Source organism: Crinia signifera, chromosome 8 (assembly GCF_055691185.1).
Source record: "Crinia signifera chromosome 8, ASM5569118v1, whole genome shotgun sequence".
NCBI classification, from domain to species: Eukaryota; Metazoa; Chordata; class Amphibia; order Anura; family Myobatrachidae; genus Crinia; species Crinia signifera.
The window spans coordinates 106967638-106993595 of record NC_139224.1 but is presented as its reverse complement, the minus strand read 5'-3'; the positions used below and the strand labels follow the sequence as shown (position 1 = coordinate 106993595).

Below are 25958 nucleotides of genomic sequence, written 5' to 3'. Positions count from 1 at the left end.
AAAAGATATAATATTAATTAAAAAGCAATTGCACATATAATAACAACAATATCATGGGTGTACAGCCTGATTGGGTCTCATACAATATGGAAACAGATATAGTACAATTTCTCACTTGTTCCTATGGTAACTCTCACGGGTGGGTATTTTGCAATCTCCCAGATGGTATTGGGGAATACTGGAATGGCGGGTGTCCATAAACCTGACCGGATAACCGGGACCTGATCCTGATGTAATAGGAATACTTGGTCTCAGTCCTTGATAGGCAGTCCGGTGAATAGCAGGTGGTGGTGTCCCTGAAACTGGACATCTTCAGGGACACCACCACCTGCTATTCACCGGACTGCTTATCAAGGACTGAGACCAAGTATTCCTATTACATCAGGATCAGGTCCCGGTTATCCGGTCAGGTTTATGGACACCCGCCATTCCAGTATTCCCCAATACCATCTGGGAGATTGCAAAATACCCACCCGTGAGAGTTACCATAGGAACAAGTGAGAAATTGTACTATATCTGTTTCCATATTGTATGAGACCCAATCAGGCTGTACACCCATGATATTGTTGTTATTATATGTGCAATTGCTTTTTAATTAATATTATATCTTTTTATCATATAAAATAAACTAATTGTATTACCCTAATGGTCATAACCTGTTTAATTGTATTATCCAGCGCTCCACCACCCCCTTTTCTGTGTATTTATACCCCAGCATATATATTATCTATAAATATAGGAGATTTATGAACATGAATTTGGTTTCTTTTATAGTCTTTGGCTATTTTAAAGAAGCAGTGGCATTTGCTAGATGCCAATTCTTGGTAGGTGGAGCTGAAATTTTAAAGCGCCACTGGCTTTCGGTGCAAAACCTGAAGAGCGTCACACTGAATGCAAGTGCCACTTTAAATTGTTATCACCATCACTAAATATAGTCCTTACTTTTATAGCATAACAATCCATATACATCATACTGCTATTCTAACCTTTACAAGGATACTTATAAAGTATGAATGTTTCGTTCACATGGGATGCGGTCAGGATACTGGCGGCTGAGATCCCAACTGTCAGAATGCTGACAGCAGCTACCCTAACCCCAGTATTTATAGTCAGAATCTCAACAGATCCTGATGGTAAGTACTGGGGTTTTAGTACTGGGGTTAGGGTTAAGCACTAGGGGAGGGTTAGGCTGAGGTGGGCGGCTAAAGTTAGGCTGTGGGCGGGACAATTATGTTGCAGGAGGGGAAGCTTAGGGGAAGCTTATGGGAAGCTTAGGGTAAGGCTGTGGTAGGGGTGTGGTAGGGGTGGGTTAAGAATAGCGTTAAATACTCACCAGGAACTATACGATTTCTGAACTTCAGGATGCCACTGTCAGCGTTCTGACAGTCTCATTCTCAACCACCGGGATTACCATCCCATCCCATTCACATTAATGTACTGGGAATTTGTGGCTGTGTTAGTACTTCATACCCTCCAACATGACCCATTCCATTAGGTACAAAATGCTCTGTTTCTGGACTTCCCTGCCAGTGGCAGTTACAGATGTGAGCCTGCAGCACAGTCCAATATTCAAAAAGGGGAGCCACACCAGCTGCCATACCAAACATCACTGAGAGCTGATGTGACCCCCCCTCTTTGAATATTGGACTGTGCTGTAGGCTCACATCTGTAACTGTCACTGGCAGGGAAGTCCAGGAACAGAGCATTTTGTACCTAATGGGATGGGTCATGTTGGAGTGAAAAGAAAACAATAAAATGCATCGGTACTGCTTTCCTTAAAATACTTAAAATACTTGAAATAGAAAATAATTATAGAAACAGAGAATTCATAGAATCATATCTGCTGTTTTGCTAAGAACTGAAATACTGCACGTTTCCATAGCAAAACCTTTACATTTACACGGTTCATTGGCAATGCACTAATCATATGTGACATGAATGTTCTGCTTCAGCTTTTCCAAGTGAGCCCATTCTGCAGCTCTCATCTGCTGTGGTGGGAGAACAGTCCCGGATCACCTGTACACTCACCAACATCTATCGCTCTGAGATGATGACTGCTAAGATAATGCTGGATACGGAAATACTGGCCGAATATAATGGCGCAGAGATGGATGAATATGACCACAAGATCAAAAACATCAGCTTTTTCCATGACTTTATACTGGAGGAGCGTTATGAGGCAAAGACCATTGAGTGTGTGGCTGAAATGGCATTTGATGGTAATGACATTATCCCGATAATAAGGAACACCTCGATGGACCTCAAGCTAATGTGTGAGTAATAGACCAACTCAGTAGTTGCAATAGCGTGTGCACAAGTCCACAAAGGTTTAATGCACTCACCTCTTACCCCGGAGTAAAATGAAAGACGAGACTCACATTCAGTTTCCAAAAATACTTTATTCCAAAAGCATGGCACACATACCGACTGGTGTTATACGGCTGTTGGGCATTCACTGTCACGCCAGTCTGTATGTGTGCCATGCTTTTGAAATCAAGCCTTTTTGGAAACTGAATGTGAGTGCCGGCCTTTCACTTTAAGATTAGGTGAGAGGTGAGTGTTGTGAGGCATAATTCTGACTTAATTGCAGGACAAGTTTGTTCTCAAAATGGGCAAATCCATGTGCACTGCAGGTGGGGCTGATGTAATGTAAGGAGAAAGTTAGATTTAGGTGAGTTATTTTGTTTCTGTGCAGGTTAAATACTGGCAGCATTATTTTTACACTGCAATTTGGATTTCAGTTTGAACCCACCCCACCTAAATCTAACTCACTATGTACATGTTACATCAGCTACCTGCAGTGCACATGGTTCATCCATTTTGAGAACAAATTTGTCCTGGGGTCACATCTGAATTAGGCCCTTTATACAGATGTTGACAATGGGGCTGGTAAGTAGTACATATTGCCATACTATGTGCAACTGGGAAGTTACAAATAAATGACGGGTTTTCATGCTTCACCATAGATGCAATGGCAGCAGCGAGTTAGAGGGCCATACCCTCTAATTACTCCATGATGAGCCTTTTAGTACATTCTAGAGAAGTGGTGATAACTCATTTACAGCCGAGGCCTGCGGTTATGTGGGACAAAAGCTCACCTTTACAACAAGCACATAGTATTTATTGTTGATCTTTTTCCAAGGGAGTTTGGCCAAGCCCGATATGGCCATATCCAGGGACATTCCTTTCTGAATATATGCAAACATTTCTCTGCTGCTCAAAATCAACCACATTGGCATTGTGCAAATTGATATTTTCACTCCTGGTCCTTTGGGTAAAAATGACTTTATAGCCTCTGGATCTAGATCAATTTCCCAGTGCTCAGTGGCACACATAGGTGGTCGGGGGAAGGGGGGGGGGGATTCTGAGTACCCAGAAACCCCCCAGGAGTCTAAGGGTCCTAGGCTAAAAACTGAGGTTCCCCTCTTTCCATTGGTACAAGAATTTAAAAAATCGAGAACCTGAGATATTTGACTTCAAAGCAGTGGACCCCATCCAAGCCTGCTAATTGCTCTTCCCAGTCAGATATTTCAGGTTCTGTCTGACTTTGACTTTCTGAGGGTAAAAGTCCCCAAAAGCTGGGACTCTTCCCCTTTGATGAACACTAGTAGCTTGTCTCTACTGTTCCCAGAACCAGAGATATCAGCCTTCCAGCAGCTGGTTACTGCTCCTGCTCCACACACCTGGTATGTAGTTTTATATACTCGTTGGCAGATTACTCTGCCTCCTGAAATCTGATCCCCTAGTCCCCAATACCATTTGGTAGGTGGGATTCTCTAGTTTTTAATTCCATTAAAATCTAAGAAATCTATTACCGGGAACTGGAGATATCTGCAGTCAAGCAAGCTGTCCTCTCACCAGAAAATTATGAATAATAAGCCCACTCCACTATACACCCCTCCTCTGCGTATTAAACTTCCTCTACCACCCTGGAAGTTATGTATCAGGGCCCCTTATTTCAGCCCAATGCCCCTTTCTCCCATCCCATCTCCCACCATCTGTGCAGTAAAGGGGTAATTAGTGGAAATTACTGATCCAGGTCCTACATGCTGAGCGGATGATATAATACCCCCTTCCACCCGCAGGACATCAAAGCTTCCCCCACCCCTACCGCTGGAGGATCGGTAGGGGCCACAATACATTGCTATGCCCAGGGGTCTACACTGCTCTTGACGCCCCTGTATGTATATATATATATACAGTATATATATATATATTTTTTTTTTTATTATTAATATTATTTATATACATTTGGTCTATCTATAATACTTTAACTGACCTGGCATATACTGGGTCACCTAAGCGTCCATCTCCATGCTTTGCTCCGCCCCTCTGGAAACCCCCTTCTGAAAATCCTGCGTTTGCCCCTGGTGCTGTAACTGTTGTGCCCTACTGCTGAGCCATATCCCACACCAATGATGTAGCCCTCTATATCATATCATGAGGAGCCTCTCTTGGCAATGTCATAACCAGCTGATAAAGGGAATTTGTGCACAGTACTATTCTGTAGAAGCACCTTCCAGCTCACATGGACATGCTGCAGATGAGTGGAAGGCAGAATAAATAATTTTCGGCAGGTTGTGAATTTGTTTAAAATATCTTGTAATTTTCAGACCCTCCAGCAAAACCCCAGATCAGACCTCATCCATCCACAACTGTGAGAGCTGGTGAGGAAATATCTCTGGCCTGCAGCTGTGACAGTGCTTCGCAAGCTCACCTCCAGTGGTTGAAGCTTGTAGATGGCAGGAAGCTGGAGATGCCAACTGATGACCAAGGGATGCTGACTCTTTCCAACGCAGAACCACAAGACAGTGGCGTTTATATCTGTTGTGCAATAAACAATGTAGGAGAAACCTCTTCACGGGTGGAGATTACTGTACAAGGTGAGATGTCCCTCTACAACTGTGTTTCAAAGGAGTTATTTTTCTAGAGCACTGTTTCACTTGAACACAGATGGCTTAATAAGTACCTCAGGCATATTGATTTAACCATTTGTTATCAAGCATAGATATCCTTAAAACCTGCACTGTCATTGGGGTGGAGTATCGGGTTTGGGAAACAGTGCTCTAGAAAATATATTTATGCATCCACTCCTAGTGTTATCACTTCTTTCTTTTATTCTTCATTCTTCATCCTAATACTTGATATAATGTCAGTTTAAATATTTTAAGTTTTAATCATATAATATAAAATGTATTGGCCTAATAGGGACAGTATACTGTAGGTCATTGTGTTGACATTCACAGTGTAGGCATGGACATAGGGGGTTATTTAGGTTGATTCGCAAGGCTGCGAATTCGCAGCCTCGCGAGTCCACCAAACCCCGCCCGGCGAACGCACGCCCCCCCGCCGCCCCAGCAAAGTGCGGCTTCGCCCGCACAGCAGCGAATGGATGTTTTGCATAAACATCCATTCGCTTTGCTGGGGTGTCCGCCCACATCATTCGATGGTCGGTGACCATCGAATGATGTTTAGCGTGCACGCATATATAAGTGACTTTCGAGTTACTTACATTTGCGTGCATGCTGGCACCCGGCTACCCGGCCCACACACCCGCGTCACTGCCTCATTACCATGAGAACACCCAGCGTTCTCATGGAAACGCCCATGGAACGCTGGGCGTTCCCATATGGTAATGGGGGCAGCCCGGGGCTCCCCGCCCATCTCCACCCCCCCTCGCTGCCATGGGTGCGTGCACCCGGCGACCCGAAAGGTCGCCGTGGGTGCACGCACCATGCGCAGACGCACAACATCGGTACAGCGTGCGAATGCGTGCAGTACCAATGAAATCTGAATAAGGCCCATAATATGGTCATTATATTGATATGGTTAACATATAAAGTCATAATCAGGACAGTAAATTTTACAGAGGGTTAGGGTCTAGGACATACTGTATATTTATGTTTAATATATGTAGGGTCACCTATAAGTACAGCAGCTCGCCTCAGTGTGCAGATACAAAACCACCAGTTCACTTATATTACTTTTACACCAGAACTGCCGGGCTGCACCCGGGTTTTTGGACTTGGCTCCAACCCAGATGCGACCTGGCAGTTGTTCCCTTTTACACTGGTATCCCCCAGCATTATGCCGGGTGGGCGACGCCAGCAAAGTTGGACCCTGAGCCGACGCTTGGAGATTACATCATCTCCAAGCACCAGGAACCCACCCGGGACCCCGTGACGCTGACCGACATGCTGGGGGCAAGCCCAGCACCCGGGAAAGCTGCTAAGCTGCCCCCAACCTCCATGCACCCGCAGCTTCGTTCTGTGAGGTGAATGGATGCCGCACACAGGCATCCATTCACCTCCTCCCAGCATCTGCTGCTGTCTGCATAGTACCGCAGACGCAGCCCCTGTACGCAGCCCCTGCCCAACCTCCGGACTGACTGCAGGATGCTGCTGTCTGGAGGTATGGGTTCCCCTCTTGGTGGAAATGGGTCCCCGGGTCATTTACACGGCCCCTGACTCCTGGGATGCCCTGTGTCCGGCCCTGAGCATTTGCAGGAACAAGACACAGGTTATTTTGTTTTACCCCATTTACACCAAGCCCCGGCCCGGAATGGAGCGTCAATAACCCGGGTCAAGGCTCTGGTGTAAAAGGGAAAAGGTCAGGCTGTGGACTGGGCCCTAACACTAGGAAAAGCTGTGTTAGCATGCACAATGTTGAAATAAGGAGTACATTTACTAAAGCTTCTGAAAGTGATGATGTTACCCATAGCAACCAATCAGAAGATTGTTTTTGTTTTGTATATCGATAATTTACAGCAAACTGATTTGATCATACTTAGGTCTTCCAGAAATCCCTAGGATTACCATCCAGCCAGGAAGCACAGTGACGGCAGGACAGGCTGTCTCAATCGCATGCTTTGCAGAGGGTGACTCAAACACAAATGTTACATTGTGGAAGGTGTCAGAAGAACGGGATATTCTTCTCCTTGGAGCTGAGGGGGAATTCTTCATCAAAGAAGCAGCTCCTGCTGACACTGCGGAATACAGGTGCACAGCTGAAAATCAGCATGGACTGGCTGAGACACTGGAATCACTCACAGTGGCATGTAAGTGTTCTCTTACATACAGGGGTGATGTGATCAGTGAGAACTGGCAGCAAACCCTTACAGCAGGCATTCCCAACCACGGTCCTCAAGACACACCAACAGTGCACGTTTAAGTGATATCCATGCTTTAGCACAGATGGTGTAATCAGAATCCCTCAGATACTAATTAAGTCACCTGTGCTCAAGCCTGGATATCTACAAAACCTGCACTGTTGGTGTGCCTTGAGGACCGTGGTTGGGAATGCCTGCCTTACAGTATACATCTATGAGTTAAAAGGTTAAACATTTTGTTTCTAGTAATACACAATAAAGGGCATATTGTTTTCTTATATTCAGCTATAAAATTGGGAATAACTATGAAACCTGCACCTTAAATCCTAAAAGTTGTTATTGAAGTTAAACCTCAGCATGACAAAAAAAATATATTATTGCTGAACACCAGGGGTTCTCAAACTGTGCACCTAGTACTCTGGTATGCCTTCGGACACCAGCAGCGGTGCCTTCAGTTGGAGGTCCATGACCAACTCAAATTAATGGGGTGCCGGACAGGGTCCCGACAGTAGGGATCCCGACAGGCATTTACCCGACGTCGGGATCCCTACTGTCAAAACTCCGACAGCCGGGTTCCCGACGGTCACCGGCTATTTTCCCTCGTGGAGGTCCACGACCCCCATAGAGGGAGAATAGAATAGGTCGCTCGCATAGCGTGGCGAGCGCAGCGAGCCCGCAAGGGGCTTAGTTGCTCTCACTATGCTGTCTGGGTCCGGCCAGTTGGGATCCCGACGTCGGGCTAATGACTGTCGGGATCCCAACTATCGGACCCCTGTACCACATCCAAATTAATGTAATAGGCAATACTAGTGCTAGGGGCTTTTAATCATAAAATATGTGGACAACCAGAAGCAAATCCTGTCCCTCACCTCATAAGGATGACTTAATTTAATATATGTTTCGGGATTTCTCAATAAGAAATGCAGTGTCTCAACAAAGTTTGTGAACCACTGCTGTACATAGTGAAGTGACTGAATACACCTCGGGGTGGCATCTTCCATACAATCACAGGCCACCCTCTTCAGCCTGGCATTCCCCAGTTCCCAACAGTGTTAAATACCCTATACGCTGTACATCTTTTAATTTACTGTCTCTCTGTAGTGTCCTTCTCTTTTGTTATTTATGAAATGATAATATTCATAAACAGTTCTCTATTAAACTCTCTTCCAGATTTTTACATTTTTACCAAATGGTTTAATTTAACCAGTTACCAGTTGAATGTCCTAAGCATGTACCATAACACATTTCTCAATTGCATGTACAAAAAAATCCATGCAGCTAAAGGCTCTTTATCTGTGCAGATCCTCCCATGGAAACTGTCCTTTCATCTTCTGCTGTGGATGTGAATGAGGGGGATACAGTCACTCTGTCCTGTGCTTCTAAGGGAGACCCCAAACCCAGCATCTCCCTGTATAGACGTTTATTGTCGGGTGAGAGTCTTCTCCTTTCTGAAGGTCCAGTGGTAACAGTAACACATCATGTGACCAGTGGGATTTACCAGTGCCAAGCCCGTAATGTACTGGGGAGACAAGAGGACACACTGGAACTCAGAGTACGTGGTGAGTGTTCTAGGCCACAGTAATTTTGGAAAACAATGGGGGAAATTGTTTTCCCCCACTAAACAGTTCCACGCTCCACACATTAAACACACATAGAAGGAGATGCACTAAAGGGAAAATGCATTAAAAACCCTGTTACCCATGCACTAAAACCAGATCGCTGGGTTTTCGCAAAATATAGAGTAATGTCAGAAAAAGCTGGCATTATACTATAGAAGCCTCTGAGGTGCAGTGTTTGAGGGATCCATGACATCATTTCTCCAGAGAGCTACATATGCCCTGTAGACTTTAGTACAGTGCCAGAGTCTACTTACACATATGCTGCCGGCTAGAGAGGAGGGGGTCCAAAGAGAGACTGCACGCTGGCTCCCTCCTCTGTTAAAAGGCCCTTGATTGGACAGCAAATTACAGAAATTACTCCGTTCAAGATAACAGATTTACCAAAACACAAGCATAGACTAGTCATATTGGGGAAAATTTACTAAAGGAAATTTGTAAAAAAATAGGTGTATTTGTATCCAGAAATACACTCATTTTTGACATTTACTATCCCGAAAATACGGCAATTCGTATTCGTATTGATGTGCTATCAATACGAATACGAATTGCCGTATTTTCGGGATAGTAAATGTCAAAAATAAGTGTATTTCTGGATACAAATACACCTATTTTTTTTACAAATTTCCTTTAGTAAATTTCCCCCTTTATGTATTGGTGGCATATAGGGGCGTTGTAACTTCTTACTGACTTTTAGTGCTTATCTATTCTTTTTATCTGTGACTTACATTCGGGTAACAGTGTTTGTTATCAAGTTTTTCCTACTGTTATTTTTCTTTGAGCAGTTCCACCCAAGAACACACATATATCCATCACACCATCTCCAGTGGTGAGAGAGGGAGACTCCGTACAGTTAACCTGCACCTCAGAGGCTTCTCCTGCCCCCAGCCTGGTGCTGAAGATAGAAACAGAACATGGCCTTGAAGAGCTGGAATCCAGGGATGGTTTATACAATATTACATATGCAGGGATGGAGCACGTTGGAAAATATCTCTGTGAATCCACAAATCTGTGGGGACAGCAAGTGGCAGAGACAACATTGACTGTACAGAGTGAGTTTCTTATCCATAATTATTATTTATATACATTTGGTCTATCTATAATACTTTAACTGACCTGGCATATACTGGGTCACCTAAGCGTCCATCTCCATGCTTTGCTCCGCCCCTCTGGAAACCACCTTCTGAAAGTCCTGCGTTTGCCCCTGGTGCTGTAACTGTTGTGCCCTACTGCTGAGCCATATCCCACACCAATGATGTAGCCGTCTATATCATATCATGAGGAGCCTCTCTTGGCAATGGCATAACCAGCTGATAAAGGGAATTTGTGCACAGTACTATTCTATAGAAGCACCTTCCAGCTCACATGGACATGCTGCACATGAGTGGAAGGCAGAATAAATAATTGTCGGCAGGTTGTGGATTTGTTTAAAATATCTTGTCATTTTCAGACCCTCCAGCAAAACCCCAGATCAGACCTCATCCATCCACAACTGTGAGAGCTGGTGAGGAAATATCTCTGGCCTGCAGCTGTGACAGTGCTTCGCAAGCTCACCTCCAGTGGTTGAAGCTTGTAGATGGCAGGAAGCTGGAGATGCCAACTGATGACCAAGGGATGCTGACTCTTTCCAACGCAGAACCACAAGACAGTGGCGTTTATATCTGTTGTGCAATAAACAATGTAGGAGAAACCTCTTCACGGGTGGAGATTACTGTACAAGGTGAGATGTCCCTCTACAACAGTGTTTCACAAAGGAGTTATTTTTCTAGAGCACTGTTTCACTTGAACACAGATGGCTTAATAAGTACCTCAGGCATTTTGATTTAACCATTTGTTATCAAGCATAGATATCCTTAAAACCTGCACTGTCATTGGGGTGGAGTATCGGGTTTGGGAAACAGTGCTCTAGAAAATATATTTATGGATCCACTACTAGTGTAATCACTTCTTTCTTTTATTCTTCATTCTTCATCCTAATACTTGATATAATGTCAGTTTAAATATTTTAAGTTTTAATCATATAATATAAAATGTATTGGCCTAATAGGGACAGTATACTGTAGGTCATTGTGTTGACATTCACAGTGTAGGCATGGACATAATGTGGACATGGTCATTATATTGATATGGTTAACATATAAAGTCATATTTAGGACAGTACATATAACAGAGGGTTAGGGTCTAGGACATACTGTAGATTTATGTTTAATATATGTAGGGTCACCTATAAGTACAGCAGCTCGCCTCAGTGTGCAGATACAAAACCACCAGTTCACTTATATTACTTTTACACCAGAACTGCTGGGCTGCACCCAGGTTTTTGGACTTGGCTCCAACCCAGATGCGACCTGGCAGTTGTTCCCTTTTACACTGGCATCCCCCAGCATTATGCCAGGTGGGCGACCCCAGCGAAGGTGGACCCTGAGCCGGCGCTTGGAGATTACATCATCTACAAGCACCAGGAACCCATCCGGGACCCCGTGACGCCAACCGACATGCTGGGGGCAAGCCCAGCAACCGGGAAAGCTGCCCCCAACCTCCATGCACCCGCAGCTTCGTTCTGTGAGGTGAATGGATGCCGCACACAGGCATCAATTCACTTCCTCCCAGCATCCACTGCTGTCTGCATAGTACCGCAGACAGCAGCAGAGGCTGTACGCAGCCCCTGCCCAACCTCCGGACTGACCGCAGGATGCTGCTGTCTGGAGGTATGGGTTCCCCTCTCGGTGGAAATGGGTCCCCGGGTCGGATGACCCGGGTTACCCATTTACACGACCCCTGACTATGGGGATGCCCTGTGTCTGACCCTGAGCATTTGCAGGAACAAGACACAGGTTATTTTGTTTTACCCCATTTACACCAAGCCCCGGCCCGGAATTGAGCATCAATAACCCGGGTCGAGGCCCGGGTCTGGTGTAAAAGGGAAAAGGACAGGCTGTGGACTGGGCCCTAACACTAGGAAAAGCTGTGTTAGCATGCAAAATGTTGAAATAAGGGGTACATTTACTAAAGCTTCTAAAAATAATGATGTTACCCATAGCAACCAATCAGAAGATTTTTTTTTGTTTTGTATAACAATAATTTACAGCAAACTGATTTGATCATACTTAGGTCTCCCAGATATCCCTAGGATTACCATCCAGCCAGGAAGCACAGTGACGGCAGGACAGGCTGTCTCAATCGCATGCTTTGCAGAGGGTGACTCAAACACAAATGTTACATTGTGGAAGGTGTCAGAAGAACGGGATATTCTTCTCCTTGGAGCTGAGGGGGAATTCTTCATCAAAGAAGCAGCTCCTGCTGACACTGCGGAATACAGGTGCACAGCTGAAAATCAGCATGGACTGGCTGAGACATCGGAATCACTCACAGTGGCATGTAAGTGTTCTCTTACATACAGGGGTGATGTGATCAGTGAGAACTGGCAGCAAACCCTTACAGCAGGCATTCCCAACCACGGTCCTCAAGACACACCAACAGTGCAGGTTTTAGTGATATCCATGCTTTAGCACATATGGATTAATCAGAATCCCTCAGATACTAATTAAGTCACCTGTGTTTAAGCCTGGATATCTACAAAACCTGCACTGTTGGTGTGCCTTGAGGACCGTGGTTGGGAATGCCTGCCTTACAGTATACATCTATGAGTTAAAAGGTTAAACATTTTGTTTCTAGTAATACACAATAAAGGGCATATTGTTTTCTTATATTCAGCTATAAAATTGGGAATAACTATGAAACCTGCACCTTAAATCCTAAAAGTTGTTATTGAAGTTAAACCTCAGCAAGACAAAAAAAAATATTTTATTGCTGAACACCAGGGGTTCTCAAACTGTGCACCTAGTACTCTGGTATGCCTTCGGACACCAGCAGCGGTGCCTTCAGTTGGAGGTCCATGACCAACTCAAATTAATGGGGTGCCGGACAGGGTCCCGACAGTAGGGATCCCGACAGGCATTTACCCGACGTCGGGATCCCTACTGTCAAAACTCCGACAGCCGGGTTCCCGACGGTCACCGGCTATTTTCCCTCGTGGGGGTCCACGACCCACATAGAGGGAGAATAGAATAGGTCGCTCGCATAGCGTGGCGAGCGCAGCGAGCCCGCAAGGGGCTTAGTTGCTCTCACTATGCTGTCTGGGTCCGGCCAGTTGGGATCCCGACGTCGGGCTAATGACTTTCCGGATCCCAACTATCGGACCCCTGTACCACACCCAAATTAATGTAATAGGCAATACTAGTGCTAGGGGCTTTTAATCATAAAATATGTGGACAACCAGAAGCAAATCCTGTCCCTCACCTCATAAGGATGAATTAATTTAATATATGTTTCGGAATTTCTCAATAAGAAATGCAGTGTCTCAACAAAGTTTGTGAACCACTGCTGTACATAGTGAAGTGACTGAATACACCTCGGGGTGGCATCTTCCATACAATCACAGGCCACCCTCTTCAGCCTGGCATTCCCCAGTTCCCAACAGTGTTAAATACCCTATACGCTGTACATCTTTTAATTTACTGTCTCTCTGTAGTGTCCTTCTCTTTTGTTATTTATGAAATGATAATATTCATAAACAGTTCTCTATTAAACTCTCTTCCAGATTTTTACATTTTTACCAAATGGTTTAATTTAACCAGTTACCAGTTGAATGTCCTAAGCATGTACCATAACACATTTCTCAATTGCATGTACAAAAAAATCCATGCAGCTAAAGGCTCTTTGTCTGTGCAGATCCTCCCATGGAAACAGTCCTTTCATCTTCTGCTGTGGATGTGAATGAGGGGGATACAGTCACTCTGTCCTGTGCTTCTAAGGGAGACCCCAAACCCAGCATCTCCCTGTATAGACGTTTATTGTCGGGTGAGAGTCTTCTCCTTTCTGAAGGTCCAGTGGTAACAGTAACACACGTGACCAGTGGGATTTACCAGTGCCAAGCCCGTAATGTACTGGGGAGACAAGAGGACACACTGGAACTCAGAGTACGTGGTGAGTGTTCTAGGCCACAGTAATTTTGGAAAACAATGGGGGAAATTGTTTTCCCCCACTAAACAGTTCCACGCTCCACACATTAAACACACATAGAAGGAGATGCACTAAAGGGAAAATGCATTAAAAACCCTGTTATCTGGGTTTTTAACTGCAATTACCCATGCACTAAAACCAGATCGCTGGGTTTTCGCAAAATATATGTCAGAAAAAGCTGGCATTATACTATAGAAGCCTCTGAGGTGCAGTGTTTGAGGGATCCATGACATCATTTCTCCAGAGAGCTACATATGCCCTGTAGACTTAAGTACAGTGCCAGAGTCTACTTACACATATGCTGCCGGCTAGAGAGGAGGGGGTCCAAAGAGAGACTGCACGCTGGCTCCCTCCTCTGTTAAAAGGCCCTTGATTGGACAGCAAATTACAGAAATTACTCTGTTCAAGATAACAGATTTACCAAAACACAAGCATAGACTAGTCATTTTATGTATTGGTGGCATATGGGGGGGGGGGGGGTTGTACCTTCTTACTGACTTTTAGTGCTTATCTATTCTCTTTATCTGTGACTTACATTCGGGTAACAGTGTTTGTTATCAAGTTTTTCCTACTGTTTTTTGAGCAGTTCCACCCAAGAACACATATATATCCATCACACCATCTCCTGTGGTGAGAGAGGGAGACTCTGCACAGATAACCTGCACCTCAGAGGCTTCTCCTGCCCCCAGCCTGGTGCTGTACAGCAGGACAGAACATGGCCTTGAAGAGCTTGAATCCAGGGATGGTTTATACAATATTACATATGCAGGGATGGAGCACGTTGGAAAATATCTCTGTGAATCCACAAATCTGTGGGGACAGCAAGTGGCAGAGACAACATTGACTGTACAGAGTGAGTTTCTTATCCATAAATGAATTAAATTAATGATAGAATGAAAGCCAAAGAATGTGTCAAATCTATGAATATAGGACCTTATTCAGGTTCACACTCGCCGCCCCCCAGTTGTACGCAGAGTTCATCCGCGAGTGTACGAATGGATGTTTAGCATAAACATCCATTTGCAGCTTGTGTACAGGGAGGAAATCATTTGATGGTTTGCTAAGGTGATTTCTAAGGTGCATGCAAATTTCAGACACTTTCTGGCGTTTAGATCTGCGGCTACCTTGTAAGGGAAGAGGGCGGGCAGCTGAGATCCGGTGATGTCAGCTGCCAGCCTACGGCATCCGCATCATCGCCGAATTACTATGGGAACACCCAACGTTTTCATGGAAACTGTGGGCTTTCCCATGGGCTCAGCCCATCACCACAGCCCCCGCCCCCCGCCCACACTGCCAGCTGTGAACGGGATTGGGAATAAGCAATTCACCGTGCCTGCTTGCACCAAGCTGCTGCACATGCGCATAAATGCTTAACCAAACTGTCACTAAACATCGCTCCCCCCGTGCGAAGGAGCTGGGGAGCCAATGGACCTGAATAAGGTCCATTATGTCATAGGGCAAAATAAAATAGCCCTCAAATAATCAACTGTTGTATAATCCTTAAATATTGTCTTCCAGTTCCACACAGAAACACCACAGTGGTTGTGACTCCGTCGCAGAACATCAAAGAGGGAGATACAGTCATTATCAATTGTGAGACTCACCGCATCCCATCTCCTACCATCATTCTGCAGAAGGTGTGCGCTAATAATAGCGCAGTGCTATATGCCAGCAATGGCACCTTTACACTGCACAATGTCACCCGCAATGACACTGGAACGTACGCCCTGAAGGTAATCAGCAGTGTCGGGAATGAGACAGAGGTTATCAGTCTCTATGTTGCAGGTGAGAAATACATACTAGGTTACTGTCATAATTGTTAATTTTCCAGGGACTAGACAGAGCGCTATTTATATACTTGTATTGCTTCTTGCTTGATCACTTAACAGCAAAACTCACACAGGAAACCATAAGCAATGTTCTAGACTGTTTAGGAAGCAGCTGTATAACGTCTCTCCAACTGCCAACTTAATAAAAAAACTACTTGGCACACCCATAGATGCACAGGTGGGCACAGGTTCGGGACAAGAGCTGTTCAAGGACACCCTCCTGGAAAGCCACTGTCTTTTTTTTCTTCAGAGATATTGCGCCTCTCTTGGGTCTGTGTGTCGAGACTTGCATAGATTCTCATAACTCCTATATATACTGAACGTGACCTGTCATTCTGTCTATAGAACCAGCACTTGTTGTAGCCCATACATGTTATAAATCACACTGCTGCCCCTAGCCTTGCTTCTATAACTATCCTCTGTCCTTCTCTTCTTTACAGAAAGACAACAGAGTTCTGGATTTAAGTTTAACCCCATCTTTTTGATTATTCCATCTATTGCGTTTCTGTCCGCTGGCATCATTGGGATTCTCATTTATCATCACAAGCAAGCAAGGGCGCAAGGATCATACAGCTTGGTAAAGGCATTCAGGAGCAAAGTCTGACATTACACATGTAGGTTTTAATGGACAGCTTCACCTTCTGCTATGGAGCAAGGCATTTCTATTACCATGGACAAGGACTTCCAGCTATAGCACAGGAATGGACAGTTCTAGCAAGCCATTTGCTGTAAGAGTTCTCATGTGAGTGAAGCCAACATGAGCTTGTGCTGCCCTCAGCTTTGCCTTCTGATACCCACAGAGAACCTGGGTGCTAAACCATATGTGACCCCATATTGTCAGGGTCCCAACTAGGGATATTGAATAATACATAAAAATATGTGTATGGTGTATTTTGGAGGTGTATAAATATTGAAAAAAAATAACTGTTTACAGTTTTATAATATCTACCAAACATTGGACAAGATACATGACCTCTGTGTTAGGATTTTGTACACTCTGTTACTGTACATGGTTATGCTGTTAATATGAACTTCTTTCATGGCTTGATTATTAATTATCCCTCATGAGGGAGCAACCTATAACCAGAACTTTTCACAGAAAATGATGTGACATAGTTAGTACTTGTTGGAAAATGCATGTGGAACAAACCCCCCTCCATTATAATGAGGTGGTATTGCCCTTCCAGTATATGCATAGCAGTTGGTAAAAGGACTGTTCTATTCTTCCTGGCAGTTGGGGGAGAGACGTTGGATTGAACTTATTGTACCCCAGGTAAACAGTTAAATAAAGTTGTTGTAGATGAAAACTGAATGTATAAAAAGGGGGAGCAGGAGAGAGTGAGGAAGAAATTCTCCTGAGGAGATTGAGGAGGGCAGAAGTGTGCAGCCCTGGCAGATAGGAGAACTGACCTGTGAGGGAGAAAAGACTACTACCAGAGGCTCCGTGTGATGGCAGCTTCTACAGCTGACCAGATGCTGACAGGTGGCCTAAATCTCTGGCTGGGCAGATAGTGTACATTCCGGTGAGAGGTACCAGAGGTGCTGCACATCATCACTGGAGGTGGCATCTGGGAGGAGATTGGGCGGAGGCCTAAAGAGTGAGATTGGTGAGTGCTGTCCAAACCCCTGCATCACTCATAGCTACACAGGGAAAGATTCCTAAGTGCAGACTGACAGGTGATATATGACACCTCACTGCAGCTGCCTTACAGCACGGGAAAGATGGCTACTACTCTAAGTTAGAGTATCATAAACATTGCACAGGTTTTCAGCAAATCTTTATATCAGCAACCCCTGAATAAAGAACTATTAACCCCTTCAGTGCTCACAGTGAAGTAATAATAAAGGCATCCTGACAGTCAATAGTTTACAAGATCATTACAGCTCCAATGGCACAAAAGTGAGAGAAGGAGAGTGAGAGGGAAAAGGAGTTTAAGTACAATACCGAGACATTGTATTTGGGTATAAAGAGAGCAGCTACTTATACTTCAGCAGCAGAGAAATTGTGAATGACAGACTAAGGTTTAAGCTGTATACAGGGAACATTTGAGAAAGTACAGAAGTCCTATTTGTAAGGAGCACAAGGTGCTAAGATATAGATATAAAGGATACCACTGTGGGCTTTTATACAGAAAGACTACACTACAGATGATCTTGGGGAAAACCTTTCCAGAGACTGCAGATAAATTACATCCGGAATAAAAATGGTGTATTTAATAATAGAGAGCTGCATACAGTAGATCTTTGGGAACGTAACAGTGCAGTGTTACTAGCAGGATACAAAAGTTTCTTCTTAGAGCATTATTAAAGTTTTCACTCCAAACAGCTATGAAACTGACACTTTGCGGGCTGGAAAAGTGTCTGACATTGTTATTACACTAGTATCAGCTGATATTGTTTCATTAACAGAACATAATTCTATCTAGCATCTAAGAGAATATACTCCTTTTTGCATACAGCAGCAACAGTTCATTCAAACCAATATAGTAGAACTATATAACATTGAATACAAGTGTGGATTGTTAATAACACAAATTCCATTCAGGAAAGTACAGCCGGTTAGGAGAGAACGGATCCTTCATAGCGGGAACTCATTTCTTGAATCCTTCAGTAAATATCTTGCAGTCTATTCCTATATTGGATTACAAATACTTCATATAAGTTCAACTCCTATTACTTACAAACTCACCTTACAGGACTCAGGTGGGAACTTTAGTTTGCTCAGGAACTGCAGTATATGGTTAACAAAGGAACCTGGCATAAAATACAACAGCGCTTATAGTAACACCAAGACTAGTGTACACTAACTAAAATACATATTATTGCGCAATAATAGTTTAAGGTTTATTACTATATGTTTTTTTTTATTGTTGATTGAAATTGTTGTTTAAACGGTGAAGATATTAATTCACTTGCATGTGACGTATAATATGTTTATTTGTTTCAGCCGACTAAGGTAGGCTTGTATAATCTTTTTTACTTGAAGAAGGCATTCCAGAAATATTACTGAACACGACTACACGTCTTAAGTTCCAGTCAAATAAAATTGGTTGTGATGATTAATGCCATTATTTCACCTATTTTTGTTGTCTGAAATTACCTATGTAAATAATATTATTGTTATGTAAATTAACTTGTTAACTTTATTGGTTGCTGGATAGTTCAAAGGGTGTTTCCCCAAGCTCGCCCTCATAGAAATATATACATATTGATATAACCTATCTTTATACCATCAAAGCTTGGGGTGGAGGCACATAAACTCGCTTATACATACTCAGTGCTGAAGACAGCGTTACATTTCTGGAGGCACTGCTGAGATCCAGCTGCGACAATGGAAAGCGCCAGCAAACACGATATACAGAGGTGGAGTCAAGATCATGGACTAGATATGGAATGCAGCTTTGGGATTGAGGGTTCTTTTGATGACATGTCTGATGAAGAAATATTGACGGGAGTGGATAAAATATATGGGTTAAAGAGACCCAAGTTAATTGATAAACAGACCGGAGATACGGGGGAAGTGATTACAGTATTGATCACCAATTTAAATAAGTTGGACCGAAACTTGATCCCTGCCCATATTATCATATCGCAACTACCTGAAAGGCGGTGGAAGCTACTATGGCCCGATGTTCCCGTTGAATATCAGCGAGAGATAACTGTAGACCGTGTAGGAAGTGCCACTGGAGATGGATTAAGGAATAAGGAACCTAACTCTGAGACCAATAGTACCAGGGAGCAGGTGCTGGAGCCCCCGGTAGATGCTATGATGGATAGAGTTGTTAGTCAGATGGAAAGATGGCACTATGAGGGTGGATATCGAAGATTACGAATTTTTTCTGGGATATTTCCTATACCTACTGGAGAGGAGGGATATGAGGCTTGGAGAGAGGCTGCTACTCAACATTCGGAGGAATGGAGATGCCCAGAACATGTAAAAAAACAACGTATTGTGGAAAGCCTTCGGGGTCCCGCCATGGGCATCATTCAAGCTACCCGAAGGAGCAACAGTCAAGCAACCCTGAAAGACTATTTTGAAGCACTTGACTATTCTTTTGGCACCCTAGAGGATGTAGGAGACATCCTATCCAGATTGAACCACACATACCAAGAGCCAAACGAAACTCTCACTACATATATTTACAGAATTGATAAAATCCTGTATAAATTACTAGAAAAAGGAGGCATTAAGGAAGAGGAGATCGATGGGAGGAGAATGAAATATGTGTTGAGGGGAGCACTGACCTCTAACCCAGTAGCCCAGAGGCTTCGATGTAGTCTGTCCAAAGTTCCAGTTCCTACCCTCAGTGAATTAATTAAAGAGGTGAAACTCGAGGAAGTACAAATTGAAAATAGAGATAAAAGTCTCAAGAGGGTCAAAGTCGTACTGCCAACCCCGGAAGAACCCCCAATGAATGATAGACTATATAAACTCATGGAAGAACAAAATAAAAAGCTAGATCAACTCATTGCAATACATGCGCAAACCCCTCCTATGACGTCAGGGTTATCTATGAATCGTGGACGAGGGTACCATAGGAGATCTGATAACCAAGGACAGTTCACTTGCTACAGTTGTGGACAGTTAGGCCATCGTAGTTTTGAATGCCCTCAAAGGGGAGGATACAATAGAAGGATGAATCCTACTGAACCCAGGACATCTACTCATTCGGAAAACTTGCAAGGGACGTCGGTGAACCCCGCACGGACTCCCAATTAACTGAGATGGTAGCAATGGGGAGTATTCAATGGACTAAGCTGTGTCAAGGAGGTATTGTTGGAGAAGCCCCCATGGTCCCAGCATTAGTTAATGGACATTATTGTAACGTCTTATTGGATAGTGGGTCACAAGTATCGATCATCTTTGAGAGTTGGTATTATAAACACCTGACTAAAATACCAATAAATCCTATCGATGGCCTAGTGATTTGGGGGCTAAGTAATCAAAAATACCCATATTTGGGGTATGTGACCACTCATATTCAATTCCTGGACAACACCACAGAACCCCAACCTCCAGTACCTTTTTTGGCATTAGTGTGTCCTGACTCTCCATCTGGGCAAGACGTAGTTTCTGTGATTGTGGGCACAAATTCTCACCTATACAAAACCTTGTCTAATTGGTGTCTAAATCAAGATAAAGTGACTTCCCTTTCCTCAGAAAGAGATGCCAACTCCTTTAACTCTACGGCCTATCAAGAAAACATCAGTCAGTCTGAAGATCGCAGAGTTACCTTCCAAGAAAGAATAGTCGAATGCTTTGATGGAAGCGACATCTCTTATCAAGACAGAGAGCAGCTTATCAACAAATTGAAAGCACTGGAGTCGGTTTTCTCATTAAGTGAGTGGGATCTAGGAGCAGTTACGGGAGTAGAGCACCGGATCCGATTGAATGATGATACACCGTTTAGAGAGAGGTCCAGAAGGCTGGCCCCAGCCGATTTTGAAGATGTACGTCTCCATCTAAAATATCTCCTTGAGAACCATGTCATCGCAGAATCACAGAGTCCTTATGCGTCTCCTATTGTAGTGGCTAGGAAAAAGAATGGAGATATACGACTATGCATAGACTACCGGACTCTTAATAATCGCACAATTGAAGACCAGTATACAGTGCCAAAAGTTGAAGAAGCCCTTGATTGCCTTCAAGGGAGCCAATGGTTCTCGGTGCTCGATTTGAGATCTGGATATTATCAAATTCCCATGCATCCTGAAGACTGCGCGAAGACCGCATTTATATGTCCAATTGGGTTTTTTGAGTTCCTCAAGATGCCCCAAGGCATCAAAGGCGCTCCAGCCACTTTCCAACGAACTATGGAGAAAGTTATTGGTGACATGTGCTATAGGGAAGTGCTGGTGTACCTTGATGACGTTATTGTATTTGGAAAAACATTGGAAGAGCACAACTTCCGGCTACTGAAAGTATTAGAGCGACTACAACGAAAGGGATTGAAACTTTCCATCGACAAGTGCCGGCTATGCCAGACCACCGTCAAGTATTTGGGGCATGTAGTCAGCAGAGAAGGCGTCGCCACGGACCCTGATAAAATAGTGGCAGTGCAAGAGTGGCCTAGACCAGTGAAATTGAAGGATCTACGTTCCTTTCTGGGATTTAGTGGATATTACCGGCGTTTTGTTCCACAGTATTCCAAGATTGCCCGTCCCCTCACGGAGCTAACAAAGGGATACCCTCCAGTGGGAAAACAACGAAAGCACCAGGAAAATTATTATAAGCCCCGAGAAGAATTTGGGGAACGCTGGACGGCTTCATGTGAAGAGGCTTTTAACAACTTGAAACATCTTCTGACTCACTCCCCAGTATTAGCCTATGCAAATCCAGAGTTACCATACGAAGTCCACATAGATGCGTCCATGGAGGGTATTGGAGGAGTTCTTTACCAGTGGCAAGACCAGCTCCTACGACCAGTAGCCTATGTTAGTCGAAGTCTGTCGTCTAGTGAGAAGAACTATGCAGTGCATAAACTTGAATTTCTTGCTCTTAAGTGGGCAGTGGTGGAAAAGTTCCATGACTATTTATATGGAGTTACCTTCACAGTGCATACGGACAATAACCCGTTAACGTACATAAACTCCACTGCTAAACTTGATGCTACTGGACATAGGTGGCTTGCTGCTTTATCCAATTACAATTTTAGTCTGAAATACAAACCTGGTATCAATAACGTTGATGCCGATGCGTTATCTCGGTTACCTCAACGAGGCACTATCAGCGAAAATGATGACTGGATAGAATTACCAGCTCCTGCCTTACAAGGATTATGTCATCAAGTGTCCTACATGCAACAGCACTCACCAGAACAGGTTAGTGCACTTGGAGCTTCTGGAAAGGCCCTACCCCTGATGTATTGTTGGATCACCAAGGACGAGATGAGAGACTTACCCAAGTGGTCCAAAGAACAGATGCGTCAATTACAGAATGCTGACACTGAGATAGGGGCAATGTTGAGACTATATCAAAAGCCGAACTTGTCGTCAGGCCCATTTCCAGTGACCTTGAAGTACAAAGTGTTGTGTAGACAAAGGAAAAACTTAGTAGTCAAACAGGGAATACTGTACCGAAGAATTTTAAAACCCACTGGTATGTTTAAAGACCAATTAGTGTTGCCTTCTGAACTGGTATCTATAGTGTTGAAAGCACTTCATGACCAACATGGACACCTGGGTTATGATAAAACTCAACATTTGATTGCTGAAAGGGTATATTGGCCGTTAATGAACAAGGACATTGAAAATTATTGCCAAAATTGCAGAAATTGTATCCTGAGAAAAACCTTGCCCCAACATGCTGCTGGTATGGTCAGTCTACAGAGTTCCGGCCCAATGGATCTAGTATGCATTGACTTCTTATCCTTAGAAAGTCCTACGGGACAAGATAGCAACATACTTGTCATCACTGACCATTTCACTAGATATGCACAAGCCTTTGTAACCACCGACCAGAAATCTCTTACAGTGGCCAATACATTATGGGAGAAGTTTTTTGTGCATTATGGCCTACCTGCTCGCATCCACACTGATAGAGGACCTGATTTTGAGAGCCATCTAATTAAGGAGTTGTGCCAGCTTTGTGGGATAAAGAAATCGAGAACTACACCATATCATCCCCAAGGAGACCCACAACCTGAGCGATTCAATCGAACCCTATTGAATATGCTAGGAACCCTTGACCACACTCAGAAATTTAAATGGAAAAAGTACATCTGTCATTTAGTCCATGCCTACAATTGTACCCGAAATGAAGCTACTGGGTATTCACCCTACTTGTTGATGTTTGGACGAGAGGCCAGACTTCCTATTGACATTAGCCTTGGCACCTCTCCCACCACTGTCAAAGCACCATCCCATTCAAAGTATGTCGCCAATTTGAGAAAAGCACTCAATAACGCGTATAATCTAGCAAAAGACTCCACCCGAAAACAAAATGAAAAGAATAAAGCCCTGTATGACAGAAAAGTAAAGGAACAAGTATTAAAGCCGGGGGATCGAGTCCTTCTCAAGAGACTGGGCAGTCCTCGCAAACAAAAATTGGCCAACAGATGGAGAGAAACTCCTTATAGAGTATTAAAGAAATTGCCTGATATCCCAGTTTATCAAATTGCCCCTGAAAATGCAGATGGACCTATACTCACCTACCATCGTCAACATCTATTACCTATTACCCAGGATATTGTGTTTCCTTCCAGTGTGGATAAAGAGAGTCTTGAATCAGCACCAATTCCTGCTAAAGAAAATAAAATTACCTCTTCTGTTGGTCCGGTAACTGAAGAGGCCAGAGAGGATGAGACTGACACAGAAATGGGATATTTCTACCAAGATGGAAATACAAATCCAGCATCCACGTGGGAATTGAACTTTAACCAAAAAACAGATACAGGAACTCCGCAGGCCATAAACAGAGAGCCAGAATTAATTGAGAACTACGTATTTCCGGATGAGAGTTGGGGGAGTGACATTTCTGTAACTGATTGTCTAAGTGAACTTCCTCTACCAGCCCGAGTACGTAGACCGCCACGAATACTAACATATGACCAATTGGGATGTCCTACTGTTGTTAATAGGGTGGTACACCCGAATATTGTATATTCTTGGCCATATTTTGGGAGTCTGCCAGTAAACATTTGATGTACAGTATTTACAATGTTATGAATCTGTTATATGTCATGACTGTATTCATGTATCGGTAAGTGGAGATCTGATTTGCAAGTTTTAAAAGGAATTGCAAACTTGACCTCCAGGGGGAGTAGTGTGACCCCATATTGTCAGGGTCCCAACTAGGGATATTGAATAATACATAAAAATATGTGTATGGTGTATTTTGGAGGTGTATAAATATTGAAAAAAAATAACTGTTTACAGTTTTATAATATCTACCAAACATTGGACAAGATACATGACCTCTGTGTTAGGATTTTGTACACTCTGTTACTGTACATGGTTATGCTGTTAATATGAACTTCTTTCATGGCTTGATTATTAATTATCCCTCATGAGGGAGCAACCTATAACCAGAACTTTTCACAGAAAATGATGTGAAATAGTTAGTACTTGTTGGAAAATGCATGTGGAACAAACCCCCCTCCATTATAATGAGGTGGTATTGCCCTTCCAGTATATGCATAGCAGTTGGTAAAAGGACTGTTCTATTCTTCCTGGCAGTTGGGGGAGAGACGTTGGATTGAACTTATTGTACCCCAGGTAAACAGTTAAATAAAGTTGTTGTAGATGAAAACTGAATGTATAAAAAGGGGGAGCAGGAGAGAGTGAGGAAGAAATTCTCCTGAGGAGATTGAGGAGGGCAGAAGTGTGCAGCCCTGGCAGATAGGAGAACTGACCTGTGAGGGAGAAAAGACTACTACCAGAGGCTCCGTGTGATGGCAGCTTCTACAGCTGACCAGATGCTGACAGGTGGCCTAAATCTCTGGCTGGGCAGATAGTGTACATTCCGGTGAGAGGTACCAGAGGTGCTGCACATCATCACTGGAGGTGGCATCTGGGAGGAGATTGGGCGGAGGCCTAAAGAGTGAGATTGGTGAGTGCTGTCCAAACCCCTGCATCACTCATAGCTACACAGGGAAAGATTCCTAAGTGCAGACTGACAGGTGATATATGACACCTCACTGCAGCTGCCTTACAGCACGGGAAAGATGGCTACTACTCTAAGTTAGAGTATCATAAACATTGCACAGGTTTTCAGCAAATCTTTATATCAGCAACCCCTGAATAAAGAACTATTAACCCCTTCAGTGCTCACAGTGAAGTAATAATAAAGGCATCCTGACAGTCAATAGTTTACAAGATCATTACAGCTCCAATGGCACAAAAGTGAGAGAAGGAGAGTGAGAGGGAAAAGGAGTTTAAGTACAATACCGAGACATTGTATTTGGGTATAAAGAGAGCAGCTACTTATACTTCAGCAGCAGAGAAATTGTGAATGACAGACTAAGGTTTAAGCTGTATACAGGGAACATTTGAGAAAGTACAGAAGTCCTATTTGTAAGGAGCACAAGGTGCTAAGATATAGATATAAAGGATACCACTGTGGGCTTTTATACAGAAAGACTACACTACAGATGATCTTGGGGAAAACCTTTCCAGAGACTGCAGATAAATTACATCCGGAATAAAAATGGTGTATTTAATAATAGAGAGCTGCATACAGTAGATCTTTGGGAACGTAACAGTGCAGTGTTACTAGCAGGATACAAAAGTTTCTTCTTAGAGCATTATTAAAGTTTTCACTCCAAACAGCTATGAAACTGACACTTTGCGGGCTGGAAAAGTGTCTGACATTGTTATTACACTAGTATCAGCTGATATTGTTTCATTAACAGAACATAATTCTATCTAGCATCTAAGAGAATA

The 25958-nt window shown here is 43.6% G+C and overlaps 2 protein-coding genes across 2 annotated transcripts in view; both read left to right on the top strand.

Moving 5' to 3' along the window:
- VCAM1 (vascular cell adhesion molecule 1) overlaps positions 1-18638 on the top strand; it is a 52339-nt gene extending 33701 nt beyond the window's left edge. The window contains exons 17-27 of the mRNA XM_083158204.1: positions 1953-2273; positions 4614-4883; positions 6791-7057; positions 8410-8667; positions 9510-9776; positions 10175-10444; positions 11836-12102; positions 13456-13710; positions 14333-14599; positions 15265-15531; positions 16016-18638. Of these exons, the coding sequence (XP_083014330.1) occupies positions 1953-2273; positions 4614-4883; positions 6791-7057; positions 8410-8667; positions 9510-9776; positions 10175-10444; positions 11836-12102; positions 13456-13710; positions 14333-14599; positions 15265-15531; positions 16016-16179 (2873 nt within the window). The 3' untranslated portion in view covers positions 16180-18638. The remainder of the gene's footprint in view (positions 1-1952; positions 2274-4613; positions 4884-6790; positions 7058-8409; positions 8668-9509; positions 9777-10174; positions 10445-11835; positions 12103-13455; positions 13711-14332; positions 14600-15264; positions 15532-16015) is intronic.
- A 268-nt stretch (positions 18639-18906) lies between these two features.
- On the top strand, positions 18907-20295 carry LOC146027262 (paraneoplastic antigen Ma2-like). Its single transcript, XM_083158203.1, has one exon. The coding sequence runs from the start codon at positions 18907-18909 to the stop codon at positions 20293-20295; it is 1389 nt and encodes a 462-aa protein (XP_083014329.1).
- The last annotated feature ends 5663 nt before the right edge of the window (positions 20296-25958 follow it).